Genomic DNA, 14350 nt, shown 5'->3' with positions numbered 1-14350 from the left:
CACAATCATGTATATAAAGGAGTTTACAAATTGGCATATATGAAACAAAAAGCTGTCAGTGTTACCATTGTTAGACTTAACAAAAACTTAAATGTAATTTAAAGATATGAAAGATATGAAAGTGTAAAACACACTTATGCATTTGCTCTTTTCACTAAATCTTTATTTTCAATGCAAATTTATGTTCTTTCGTCGAAAAAAATATATGTATCTTTAATCACAGGGTCAATAACTAAATTACAAGTAGACTATTAACATCTGTGGACAAGATTTATTTTTCTTATAATTTTTTTTTTTTTTTACAATTTCTTTTTTCTACAAAATGTAATTTTCATATTGTATTTCAGATGGTACAATATTGAATTGGGTGATCGAGGGTATCAACTTGTTCTCACTTGTCATGTTAATGGTTATCACTTTGAATTTTAATGTTGATTGTATACGAACCTGTATAACAACATCAACAGCTTGGAATTTCGTTCAATTAAAACCACAACAAAAATCAGATTATATATTTAAATTTGAATTACTAAAAAATAATATTGATGTTAGTTTTGTTGTCATACAGTCATATATTTTCTTTTACAAATACTCAGTAAAACATTACGACAAAACGTACATTTACTGCACTTCCATTAGGACTGTTCGTTGTCCAATTAACCTGAACAAATATGCATGGTGTATTTTTGTTATAATACATTTATCTTTTCTATATGTATTGTATCTTGAATCGTCTATTCAAAATATCACTGATATAAGTGCCTTCTATGTAAACGTTACACTTTGCGTAAAACTCGAAGATATGTACGTGAGCAGAAAAAAAGTGGGTATGATGTCTATTTTCCCTTTAATTAAGGGCTATTATTAAACCTTAGTTGGGACGCTATTACTATCAGCAAGTGACTTGTCCTTGAAAATCACTTCGTTCATTACAATTTTGTCGTTGATATTTCCGTTCGCTTCTTGTCTCCTTTCTTTGTTTTTGTGATACTGTTTAACAATTCTCCGAATTTCTTCAAAAGGAGGTGCAACGATGACTATAACAGCCATAACTACTGCCCATCCTTGCGTAAACCAAACCCAAACTTTAAATTGGGTTTCACTCATAACGGTGAAGGTAGCCATGATCCCAGGTATTAAAATGGCGAATAAAAATATACTACAAAATCCCCCTACGTATGCTGTAATTTTTGCTTTTCTAAAGGTAGTCGACATCTGTTGAAATGTTGGTTTCGTATCAAAATGGAGTCCTTCGAGCTCCTCTTTGAAATTCAACTCCCAAGGATTAAGCGGATTATCGATGTTGTACATTTTCTGCCATTCCATATCTTCGTCATGTTTATTTTTAATCTTATGCGTAAAAAGGGAGATAATCAAACATCCGGTTAGACTAACGCCAAAACTAAAGCATGTTCCAGCTAAAATACTATAATCTTGCACAGTATTTAGAAGAAAATCATTTAAACCATTCGGGTACATACTTGCTGCTGTTAATGTTGCAGCTGATCCGCAGAAAAATCCCATAATTGCTCCTGAAAAGTAAAAAGAAAAACATAATACACTTCGTTTTAAAATATCTGACATCACTGTCGATTGACAAAAATGTTTCAAGACGGAAAATGAACAATCAAATGTGTCCAAACATGCTACTTAAAGTTATATTACAAATACATGTATGAATATAATCGACGAAAACAAAATGGTAAAACGTAATATAATAAGCGATACAGGCTTTAAATTGGAAGTGCTGTTTCCAATAAAATGTCATCCCTTGCTCTTACAACAAGCAACTGGTTAACCAAACTTGTAATCCGTTGACAAAAAAATAGCTGTTTCTCAATATTGGCGATGACAATCTTTGCAGTATCATAATCATGACATAAATTTTAGCTTCAAAAATATAACTGTTATTTGACTCAGAATTATAACAAAGTACATTGGTCTATAGACTACGTATAAAGGTCCAACGCCATGTTCGGCACTGTTGAGAATGCTAGTCACTTAAGATCGAAGTGTAATTTACTTTGCAACTAGCGGGGTTTGAACTTGTTATCTCAATGTTGATAGTCTATTGATCAATGTAGCAAATGCAGTTCGATTTATAATAACTTAAACCACTCGATCGGTCATCGATTCACTAATATTTTCTAAAAAGCGTTTTTCTAAATATGGTGTCGTTGGGACTATTTCAGACTCGATTCTCTATGTAACAAGATTGAAACCGAAACTGGACCTAGAACACTGCATGTAATTGATTGAGATTGCATGTCTACTGAAGCATAACTTGTCATTCCCTCCGTTAGAAGTCAAGAAAATTAGGGATTTTTTTTTTCTTTTACAGTGATTGTTGTACAAATTGCAAAGTATTGGCAAACAGGAAGTGGATGCATTGCAAATGTAAAAATTTCTGACACATTACAACTCAACATTATCAAAACCAGACCAAAGTATGACATTATTCCCTTTCATAGAAAAACTGAACAATTTGACAAAACGAATGTGGTTAACAAGAATTGGCTGTACGGCATATGTAAAATTGCTTACAACTGAGCATTACCAAGCATTATAAGGAAATGGTTTCATCTTTGGTCCGGAGACCAAAGATGAAACCATTTCCTTACATTAAGGCAAACAAAATTTTGTTTCGATGTGGGGTCTTACAGATGGACGGAAATACAACTGAAAGAAGGTAGCACACGTCATTATGTTGATGCAGATTTAAAATTGTAATTATCAATTCGCTATTTCAGATTTAAACCTACCTAAATCATTCGAATTGTTCTTTTTTCCACAACCTTGATTCAGGCATTTGCAAAAATACCACCCGTTATTGGTAAAATTGTCATTGGTTGAAAATTGAAACATTTGAAAAAGATTTCATGTCCGCTTTTGAGAGGAAAATCATTTTTTATTAGATTTCTAAACGAAAAATTATCATGATCACTGTTGCACAAATACAATGTAGTTGTTGATGTAGTGATCGTTTTTCGTTTTTCAATGGCACTGTCAATTTGTTTTCTACTTATGAGTTCGAATATTTTGTGGTAGCATTCGCTTCTTATTTCTAGTGCAGCTTCACTAAAGGTCAAGAAGCGAAAAGACGGTTATAGTATTTATCCAATAAAGGCTATTATTTCGGAATAGAAAAGCTAACTGAACTTACCGACCATGAGCCCTTTTGATGTTGCTTTTACCCATATAATAGAAAGCATCACTGGTGGAAAACAGGGAATCGTTATAATTGCTCCGACGTAAAATATCCAGTTCAGGTCGATACCGGACTCAAAGATTATCAATCCTAGTGGAATAATTGCCAATGTGACCCAAATGATACACCAGTTCTTAAAAGTGATAAGATAATCTTGGTATTGACGATACTGCCCGTGAATTGGACACATATACGGTGGTTTGATTCCAAATAAATTTGGTCTATGACGTCGTTGTATATCTTCTAAGCAATTATGACACTTATTGACACTTCGACAATGACACAAAATTTCCCGGTCCTGGTCATTTGCATAAGTAGCAGCTACCGTCTGTTTCTTCAACTTCCCACACAAAACACAATCTGTTCTCTTCAATTCTTTTCTATAAAAATTGTCAATAAGGTATTTATTGGAAAATCTTGTTCAAAGAAAGATAAGTCATATATTTCTACTAATCCAAAACATGTTTACTATATTGTTTGTTCAACAATGCTGTACTAACATACCCCATGTTGAGGCTTTAGTGAAATACAATGTCTTATGTCTTATGTCATATGTCTTATTATATACTAGTAATATATCAAGTTAGTAATATGAATGTATAAGTATTGTTAAATCTATGGCCCTACATTGAAACAATACAAATCTTCTTTTACATTGAACATAGAGTCTTACGATCATTTGGGAAAATAGCGGGTAAGTGTTGAATTATACAAAAAATACTTGGTTGTACGTTAAGGAGTCGACTTTACTCTCAAATTGTATTATAAGCTTAGTTTGTCGTCTGATTCTTAAGTATCTGTATAAAAAGGTTAAAGTAAGCTGGAACGGTTCAATTGTACAGAGAGTGTCCCCCGGGGGGGGGAGGGGGGTTGAATTGTGAAGGGTAGAAAATGCAACGAACGTAAAAGATACAACGATTCTATTTTAATAAAGCAGCGGTGGATGTTAAGAGTTAATTTGTTTAAGTCAATGGTTGTGGGATTGCCGTTTGTGCCACAACTTGCTATATCTGCGCAAAAGATTGGGAAAGTGTCAGTTTTTGTGACGTATGCTAAAATATGTATTTTTATATTTATTTCCAGTTAATTGCATTTGTTATTCCTATTTCAAAATAACTTAAATAACACACCTGAACGGACGTATGTATGTTTGATAAATGTCATAAACGATGATGGACGATATCGCCATGACCTCTCCTGACCCTGTCGACATCAAAGCCATGGCTCCCATGGTCAGAATGAGAATTCCACCAGACGAACCAAGGACCTTCTCTGCAATTAAAGGTGTCACCAATCCTGCAATTTAAGAATCATGCTTAAATAACTCAGCAATAGTAATTAATTGATAGTTGGTTGCTTAGCGTCTCATGCATATTAATAACGTCATGTAAACATTTATCTAAAAGTACATTTACACAAATTATGTCTAAAAGAATTATAAATACGGTTCAAAGTAAAAAAATTGCTTGTTTTTTTTTAAACGTCCAGCGGCAAATATTTTATGTATGTTCAAGACTTCAAGTACATTAAAATAGGTTATTCATATAATTATTTTCAAATCTTGAAATAAATGCTTCCGTTATATAATCTTAATTGCAATAAAAATAAAACTGAGAATCGAAATGGGGAGTGTATCAAAGAGACAACAACCCGATCATAGAGCAGACAGCAACCGAAGGCCATCAATGATATTTGAGAAGAAATAGAAAGTGTCACCAGAGCATTACTTTTCTGTCGTCTAAATTTTCATTCGAAGAAATTTACTGTATCCCCAATAATGTGGTCTCTCCTATTTGCGATCTATATGTACAAAGTAGTCATCAAGGACCGACACAATAAAACGACTGAGATATTCGAGTAACAATTACTCGGACAAAGAATATAAGCAAACTCGGCAATATCAGACCATAAATCATCTTGTTAGAACCTGTCAAAGTATTTTATCAATTTGTAATATTAAATTATGTGATATGAAACTACTTCGTCTCTTTCGTAACAACGGTAAATGAATTTGGTCGGCTTTAGAATACTGTATAGATACAGGATGATGTGATATGAATGCCAATGAGACAACTCTCCATCCAAGTAACAATTTATAACAGTAAACAATTTTAGGTCAAGGTACGGTCCTCAACCCGGAGCTTTGGCTCACACCGAACTGCTGGCTATAAAGGGCCCCAAAAATTACTAGTGTAAAACCATTCAAACGGGAAAAAAACAACGGTCTAATCTATATAAAAACGAAAAACGAGAAACACTTATGAACCAAATAAACTGAACACCAGATACACTAGTATTATATATTGAATCTGGTAACAGTTCACACGTACCTAATATCCGTTGCCTATTGTTCAAGCTTAGTATATAGCTACACTGCATATACCATATTTGTGATTGCACTCGTGTCATTTTACTTTTTCAAATGTTATTAAAATCGGACGAGGGAAAAGCAAATCTATACATAATCAATCTTTCAAAATAATAACAACAAATACAAAAAAATACGTCCATGGGTGGTTAATACTTCTACAGTATTGTATATGTATATATATATATATATATATTAGTAGATATATACCACCTGTGAAGTATAATAATTGTATAATATCAAAGTATTACAGTTACTCTTTAATATACACGAAAATCATCTGCTAGTATGTACTCCTAATATAAAGACGTATTTAATAAGGTTTGCCTAATATCCTTCTCAATATAAAAACCTACACGATAAAAGATCTTTTTGGCAGAAAATAATTCTACAAAAAAATCTATTAGACCCAAGCTTAAGAGTACATTCAAAAGAAAAGGCAGTAAATCCATCACACAATTTTTGCATTGCATGCAGTGAACCATATTCATCATCTTTAGTCCTGTATTTGATTATATGGGAACTTTAAATGTTTAATTCAAATATTTTTCCAATTGACTTATATCCAAAACTGAATCATTTTTTCTATTACATTGTATCACACTGAGGTATTTAAAAAAAATAAACCTATTGACTCGTGTGCGTGGTTCTAAAAACTATTTGCCTTTATTTCGTGCTAAATTAGTTTCGATTCAGCAAGGATGACGAACATTGAATTGCATACTTCAATAAGGTAAACACATAAAGCCTATATCTATAATATTAGTTATCTTGGTGTAATCAGGGGTGTACACCGTTGTTGAAAATTCATACACCCTGAGGCGCAAAAATTCCGTACACCCCTGATTACACCAAGATAACGAATTTATTTATTATGAACAATTCCTTTACTCATTTTGAAACCAGGATGTAAAATTGAAAAAATGGTAATGAAAAATTTACAGTGTAACGTTTTTTCAATGTCCATGTTGCTGCACATTGTAAAATACTTTTTACTTAATTTAAATCAGAATTTTTTTTGTGTTCTTTGAGTTTTCCGGGAGACAAAATATGTTTAAATATTAAAAAAAAAATTTTAACATTTTATTTTGATTATTTATTTTTTTTGAATTTGCCTTATCTGGGCAAAAAAAAAATTTCTGAAATTTTTGGCAAAATTTTATTTATCCCAGGGTGAACCAGGGTGGGTTGTTATTTACACCGGGGTAATTAACCAATCAGATTGCAGTATTTTTACTGCATAAGAAATAATGTCTTATCTTTGCAACTAGTATGCGCACTAGGAACCGAACATTACACATAATGTGCACCGTTTTTTTCTGACTTATCATTTGATGGACTTTCTTTATGCGTTTGCGTAAAAATTATTGGCAAATATTTGTTGCATATGTATCTATAATACTAAAATTACGAGGTCCAATTTATCAGCCGGCATCAGGTAAAAACGACATATCAAAGATTTCAACTTTAGCTAATATAGGACAATTGTGTAGATTAAAAATTACACCACTCCAGACCCTTTTGTTTTCCACATAATTAATATTGCCAATAATTAACAAGTTCCGGGTCGAATCCGGTACCGATACCAATAGTATATTCACCTGTTACCTATTACCTTATCTGTACGTTCGGCATCTAACAGGCGCACCACCAAATGGTGTATTTGATTTTACTATATACACGGGTCATAATCACAAAGTCGACACAACTAAATTCAATCATTGTCAAATTGTTCCCTATTGTAGTTTTTTTTAATTAGTAAGACTTTCTAAGATAACAATACGAATACTAAAAATTTGGACTAAGGCGTATAGGTGTCACCGGGGAAACTGGTGACTTGTGAGGTTGTGCAACAAGAGCCTGACTGAATGGCCTCTTGTTACTGAAACTGTGTGATGCACCTGATCACACAACGAAAGATTGCTCTGAATAGCAATGAGAACTATGAATACTGGTGAAACCTAACTTTTGAGACTCTGGAACTAGCGATGAATAAAGCAATAATTCAGCATGGAATACTAATACTTTTATTACAGATGGACTGTGTTCAGTGTAAAGTCCTGAGTCCAAATCTTGCTTATAGAAATTATAAACAAGTATTTATACACCATTGAATTGACAAGTATAGACATAACAAATAACAATTAATTTTAGTGATATTGTTCACTGACAAAGATTAAACTATTTTTAGAACTTGAAGAATAGATATTAAATGATAATCTGATTATGATAATTAAGAACATACATTATGAATAAGGTAAAATGTCACTAATTAGCTAACAGATTTAAACATGTCACTCAATGTCCAAACTAAGAATTTAATTGCATATCAAAGCATGTTGATTTTAAGTCCTGGATATGCAATGTAAATAGAAACGAAATTATAAAATAAAATGAATTATAAAAAACAGAGAATTAAAGTCTGAAATATCAAAATTGAGAATTTTATATTAAAGTCCAAAATAATAAACGAAGCTGCTTTTTCCACTGTCACATAGGTACAGTTCTCAATTTGTTAGCGGGCATGACGTAAAACAGCGAATCAAAGATTTGAACTTAATTGGACAATGCTGTTGATTAAAAAATACTCAATTCCAGGACCTGAATATTACCAATAATTAAAAAGTTCCATGTCGACGGGTTCAAACGGAAAGATTTGAAAGTAGAGAAAACTGTGTATCTTATAATCGGCACGACTTTATCAGATGACAATACCAATACTAAAATAAGGCTTAAGCATAGTTATATACTTTGATTCAGTCACGGACCCGCGATATCACGGGTGACTGTGTTCTAGTATTATATATAATGACATTACAGCAGCACCTGAATACGCAGTATATATAATATATCTCCCAATTGATACGATGTTCCTGGAATTGTATTTCCTATCATGATAGCTCACAAGAAAGTTATTAAACCAAGAGTTCCAAATGGTGAAGTTGAAATCATCCCTTTGTAAATTTTATGGACGCCATTACGAGTTGGTTTGCCGTTTTGGAATATGTACTAACATGAGCAACACAATGGGTGCCACTTGCGGAGTAGATATGCTTGCCCTTCCGGAGCATATGAGATCGATCCCAGAATTTGGTGGTGTCCGTGTTGCTTAGTCTCAATGTTTCTATGTTGTGTTTTGTATACTATAATGGTTGTCTATTTCTTTTTCAGCCATGGCGTTGTCAGTTTATTTTCAATTTATGAGTTTGAATGTCCCTCTGGTATAATTCAAACTGGTATATTTCGATCCTCTTTTATTAACCAAATGAAGTGTTTACACTGAATCCATTGGATTTTGGATGTGTACTGATTGATAATTAAGTCTTAGATGCATGATATTTTTTTATTAGTTGTTAGTGGCTTTGAACTAGCTGTCAGTAACTGCGAGTACTCTCAGATCTGAACTTAGTGTCTTTTTGTTGTTGGGATGTACAAGTACCCGGCCACGTCCACTTGTATTTGTATTTTTTTCCTTTTGATGAGTTAAACCTTTTTCAACTAATTTTTATAGTTCGTTCTTATGTTGTACTGTTACAACGCTGTCCCAGAATAGGGGAGGGTTGGGATCCCGCTTACATGTTTAACCCGCCACATTCTGTATGTATGTGCCTGTCCCAAGTCAGGAGCCTGTAATTCAGTGGTTGTCGTTTGTTTATGCATAACATATTTGTTTTTCATTCATTTTTTGTAAATAAATTAGGCCGTTATTTTCTCGTTTGAATTGTTTTACATTGTCATTTCGGGGCCTTTTATAGCTGACTATGAAGTATGCGCTTTGCTAATTTTTGAAGGCAGTACAGTGACCTACAGTTGTTAATTTCTGTGTCATTTGGTCGGTTGTGGAGAGTTGTCTCACTGACAATCATACCACATCTTCTTGTTTATATTGTTGTATTTTCTGGGTAAGATCATAGAACTTGTTATATGTATTGATTGCAGTTTGTTACAAATGTTACAGATGGGATTTAAAAATTAATGTGTTAATTTTGTGACACGGATAGAAAAAAACAAATAAACTTGAGTCAATTCGTACAGTTAATTATGAAAAGCGTGATAAAACCACTTAAATTAACCGCAGACATTTTAGATGTGTTTGTTGTGCATTATTGGTAATATTGTTGTAAACTTTCTCATAAATTTTAAATCAGAACGTACTAAAACGAATAGAAACAATAGTTAGGATAGTAGTTGTGTCTTCGTGGTTTGAGGGAAATTAAACTCCATTAAGATAGCTAATAATCTCTTCCAGGTTGGCTTTCACATACAGAAGGATAAGTATCTAACTAAACTAAATGCATGTATATGCAGTGTCATTCTCAACTCTAAATCTAAAGAATAAAAAATAAATTGTTACAAGAAATTAACGAACTGATGAGTGCTTAATTTAAAACAATAAATTGTCTTTTTGGCGTAAGATTTGCATATCAACTAAAATCGAGTAGAAAGTTTCGATTTGTTCATATAGTGGTTCATAATACGTATGTATCTATATACACCCCAGTTTTTAAATGATTGGATTTGAGTTGCATATATGAATTACATTACTCCTGGTCAACACTTGTTTTATTAAAAAAAAAAATTGCAAATTCACAACATTTCGGTCCGTGTAACACTTATCAATTCAAAGTTTTAAAAAGTGTTGAAATTTTAGATTTTTCGAATTTTGATCAAAGTTTTAAAATATCAAAATTTCAAATTGTGTAAAAGTTTTGAAATTTTGAAATTTTAACCAAATTATTAAAATATTAAAATTCTAAATATCGTTTATAAATTTGATAGTTTAGAGATTTGATCAAACTTTTAAAATACTAAACCTAACGTGCAATTTTGATTATTTCACTTTTTGAAAGTTTGATTTTTTAAATTTTTGATTAAAATATCAAAATTAGAAAAGGGGCGAAAAGAGGCTGTAAACACTGATGTAAACACGGCTCTGATAACAATCATTCTTAGTTATAAATAAATAGCACGAAATATATCAAATCATTTTTAATTACAAAATAAATAATGAAAAGAAGAAGTCGTTTTTTTTTATGAAACATATTAGACATCACATGGGATAACAGTATCCTGAAATTTTAAGGTTGTGCATCTATCAAAAAAACAAACTATTTAAACCGGAATCAAATAAGTTGATTTAAATCTCTTATATAAGGTTAGCGTTTGAGATAAATAATTTAGAGCTATTTGGTGTTCCCAGTGCCCAACATTTAGAAGTATCAGTGAAAACTGACCAACTCGCAATAAACCAAATAGTATTATTCGCCTTTTTGACGTTCCTGGTGAAGGTAGATCCAGAAAGAGCGCTTCGGTCGCATGCAACTTTAAACGTTTTGTTTTCTTTTTTTATCGATTGCATGACGATACTATATTGCCTTTTATGATTTATTTCAGTTCCAAGAAATGATACGGAAGGAATACTTAATGTATAGCGTCGCAATGAACGTTGTGCTAGGCGTGCTTCAGCTGGCTCCTAGACAAAAAAGTGTACTGGTTCAGTGATTATAGACGTCATACTAAACTCCGAAATTTAACAATGAACTAAAATTAAAATCATACAAGACTTAAAAGGACAGAGGCTCCTGAATTGGGACAGGCGCACAAATGCGGCGGGGTTAAACATGTTTCGTGAGATCACAACCCTCCCCTATACCTCTAGCCAATAAAGAATGAAAAACACACAGTAATACGAACAGTAAAACGCACTAGAAAAGGAAATACAAGTCCTATGTCAGAATAGGAAACAAAAGAAACTAATCAAAATGACAATGCTAATAATAAATAAATAAAGGACTACTATATATAAGGCTAGCAGTTACTGCCATACGCCAGCTCCAGACCTCAATTAAACTAATTGAAAGGTTTTATATGTTTTCATTATGCACACTCTCTCCCTGTTGCATTTATTGCTAATTTGTTCCTGAACAATCATGAAATATTTGTCACTGGCAACAAAAAATCGATAATTTAAAATAGGTTGTTTACATACAAATTACGAAGAAACGTAGGATTCAATTCCCTTGGACAAAGTAGCCCTTATAGATGGATTTTGATATGTTTTAACTTCACTTTGGCCAAACACCTCTTCAATTGTTTCGGTTCTTATTTTTCTTGACTTTCAAATTTCAGTTCAGCGTTCCATAGGTGAATTCTTTACTTAAAATTCAGTGTTTTACATTGTACTGGTTTTTCGAGAGCAACATTGGTGTACGGCCAAAAATGGAAAAATCCATCAAACAGCTGACAGTGTGGCTTCTCTTTACTCGCCCCATTCTGACTGGATGTACATGTGTTCTTTTAGTTTGCTTAAAGTCGATTGTCGTACGATAACTTAAAAATGCTCAAATAACAATATGCAAATACGGAACAATAATATCCCTTAATACAAAAAAAATCCCTTTCCTTTTATTTACTATTTAAAAACAGTGGTTGATTTAGGACCCATAATGGAGCTACGTATATGATAACCAGTCCAAACGTTGTCTATAAGGGAGCAACCATTTAACTTTAAAACTGGGGTGTGATTGTTTTGTCGAAACGCTAACAATTTTATTAAGTTTTACATCGCTATTAATCAACTTGTCTGGTTCAAAATTTAACACTATAAGGCATGGAGAAAATTTGGATTCAGAATTTTTCTTTTGTCCTCTGCTGGCACAGCGGAATATTATTTTTTCATCAAATTGGAGATCAGAATATCTTAATGTACCATTATCGAAGCCCCTCGTGGTAGTATCAGAGTAAAAAAAAAGTGACTATCTATATATTGGATTCCCCAAAAGATTACCATTTATCGCTGATATAAACTTTTGAACAGAATTTTCAATTTTCAAAATGCCGACACCTACAAATGAATAGATGGGCGCTTAATGTAGTACAGCGGCAACTATTACATAAATATGAATGCTAGATGGGCACAATGTAGTACAGCGGCAACTATTACATAAATATGAATGCTCGTGAAAATAATGTTTATGATATACGTTTATATATGATATGAAAGGTTTCAACTTTTACAAAACCAGAGCTATAAGTACCAAAAAAATATTAACTTAAATCATTGATACAACTCAATATAATTATGATCGTCATACAACCGATAAAAATGAAAACAGAACGTTAAAAGTTACGACCGAAGCGCTTTTCTTGATTGACCTTCTTAGGGATCGCTCAAAGCTGAATATTTAGGGCCAACAACTTACAAACAACAGATTAAAACGTTAAAGATGATCGTTCATAATGTATATGAAATGATATTCTTTAGCCAACATGATTGCAGAAAGTAAGAAGTCGTAGAGCAAAACAGAAAAATTTGAAATCAAAAGAGATAATACACCGTGTATTGAGCCTTTTTATTGCTTAGAGATCAGTAGAAAATATATATACATGCTCAACCTAACCATACTATTTGACCTACTGCGAGTTGTTCAGTTTTTACTGTTACTCCTGTTTCTCCTAAAATATAGGTGCTAGAAAAATCAGCAAGGAAAAATGGCCAATATCAGAGCCGTACGTCTGGTTTTGAAATGAATTCTCTTCTTTTGAGAAATATTTATTTTGTCATCCAATTTTTCACCACTTACAACTGTCTGTCTGTGGTTTTATTTCATACATAAACTTTTAAGTATCAGTATGTTTTCAATTCATATTGTTTCGTTTCGTTCCGCTTTTATTTCGTTTCGCTTTTTACAGGTACCCCTCTTTTTGCCCCTTTTCTATTTTTGATATTTTAATCAAAAATTTAAAAAATCAAACTTTCAAAAAGTGAAATAATCAAAATTGCACGTAAGGTTTAGTATTTTAAAAGTTTGATCAAATTCCTAAACTATTAAATTTAAAAACGATATTAGAAATTTTAATATATTAATAATTTGGTTAAAATTTCAAAATTTCAAAACTTTTACTCAATTTGAAATTTTGATATTTTAAAACTTTGATCAAAATTCCAAAAATCTAAAATTTCAAAACTTTTTAAAACTTTGAATTGATAAGTGTTACACGGACCCATTTCCTTCGAATGATTACATAAAACATACGTCTCAAATATCATTCATTAAGAGTAGTCTAGTCTCAATGTGGAATAGATTCCGAGGATGACTTTTACTTAGCTATACAACCTCGTGTTGCTCTCAAAATAAGTTCTTTTTTGGTGCCTCACTCAAAACTCGTTTTCAATCCAAAATTGTTTCAATCCAAGACTGATTGTAAGCGCTGCGATATAGATAGTTTTTTGTAGTTTGGGTGAAAAACATCATCAATCAATCAATCAATCAATCATGTATACAATACATTACGTATGTACCTATTATAAGCAACACGACGGGTGCCACATTTGGAGCAGGATCTGCTTACCCTTCCGGAGCACCTGAGATCACCCCTAGTTTTTTGTGGGGTTCGTGTTGTTTATTCTTTAGTTTTCTATGTTGTGTCATGTGTACTATTGTTTTTCTGTTTGTCTTTTTCATTTTTAGCCATGGCGTTGTCAGTTTGTTTTAGATTTATGAGTTTGACTGTCCCTTTGGTATCTTTCGTCCCTCTTTTTTTTTCTAAGTCAGGAGCATGTAGTTCGGTTGTTGTCTTAATTAAGTTCGTGTTTGATATATCTGGTTGTTTTTTTTTCGGTTTTTTTTTTTTTTGGTAAATTGTTTTGGTATAAGACACACATTAGTTTTCATATCGGAGCTTTCTATAGCACACTATACGATATTATTTTTTTTTCATTGAATGGACATGCGGTTGTCTATAAGTGCTTACATCTTCTTCATTTGACCCTT

General features: G+C 32.3%; 1 protein-coding gene across 1 annotated transcript in view; it reads right to left on the bottom strand.

Moving 5' to 3' along the window:
- Positions 1 to 683: 683 nt before the first annotated feature.
- The window catches only part of LOC139485831 (uncharacterized), a 37362-nt gene continuing 23695 nt past the window's right edge, over positions 684 to 14350 (bottom strand). The window contains exons 5-7 of the mRNA XM_071270477.1: positions 4339 to 4504; positions 3164 to 3588; positions 684 to 1532 (exon numbers count right to left, since the gene is read on the bottom strand). Coding sequence (XP_071126578.1) covers positions 865 to 1532; positions 3164 to 3588; positions 4339 to 4504 — 1259 coding nt within the window. The 3' untranslated portion in view covers positions 684 to 864. The remainder of the gene's footprint in view (positions 1533 to 3163; positions 3589 to 4338; positions 4505 to 14350) is intronic.

The sequence above is a fragment of the Mytilus edulis genome, chromosome 8 (assembly GCF_963676685.1).
Source record: "Mytilus edulis chromosome 8, xbMytEdul2.2, whole genome shotgun sequence".
NCBI lineage: Eukaryota > Metazoa > Mollusca > Bivalvia > Mytilida > Mytilidae > Mytilus > Mytilus edulis.
This window is presented reverse-complemented; position numbering and strand designations above follow the sequence as displayed.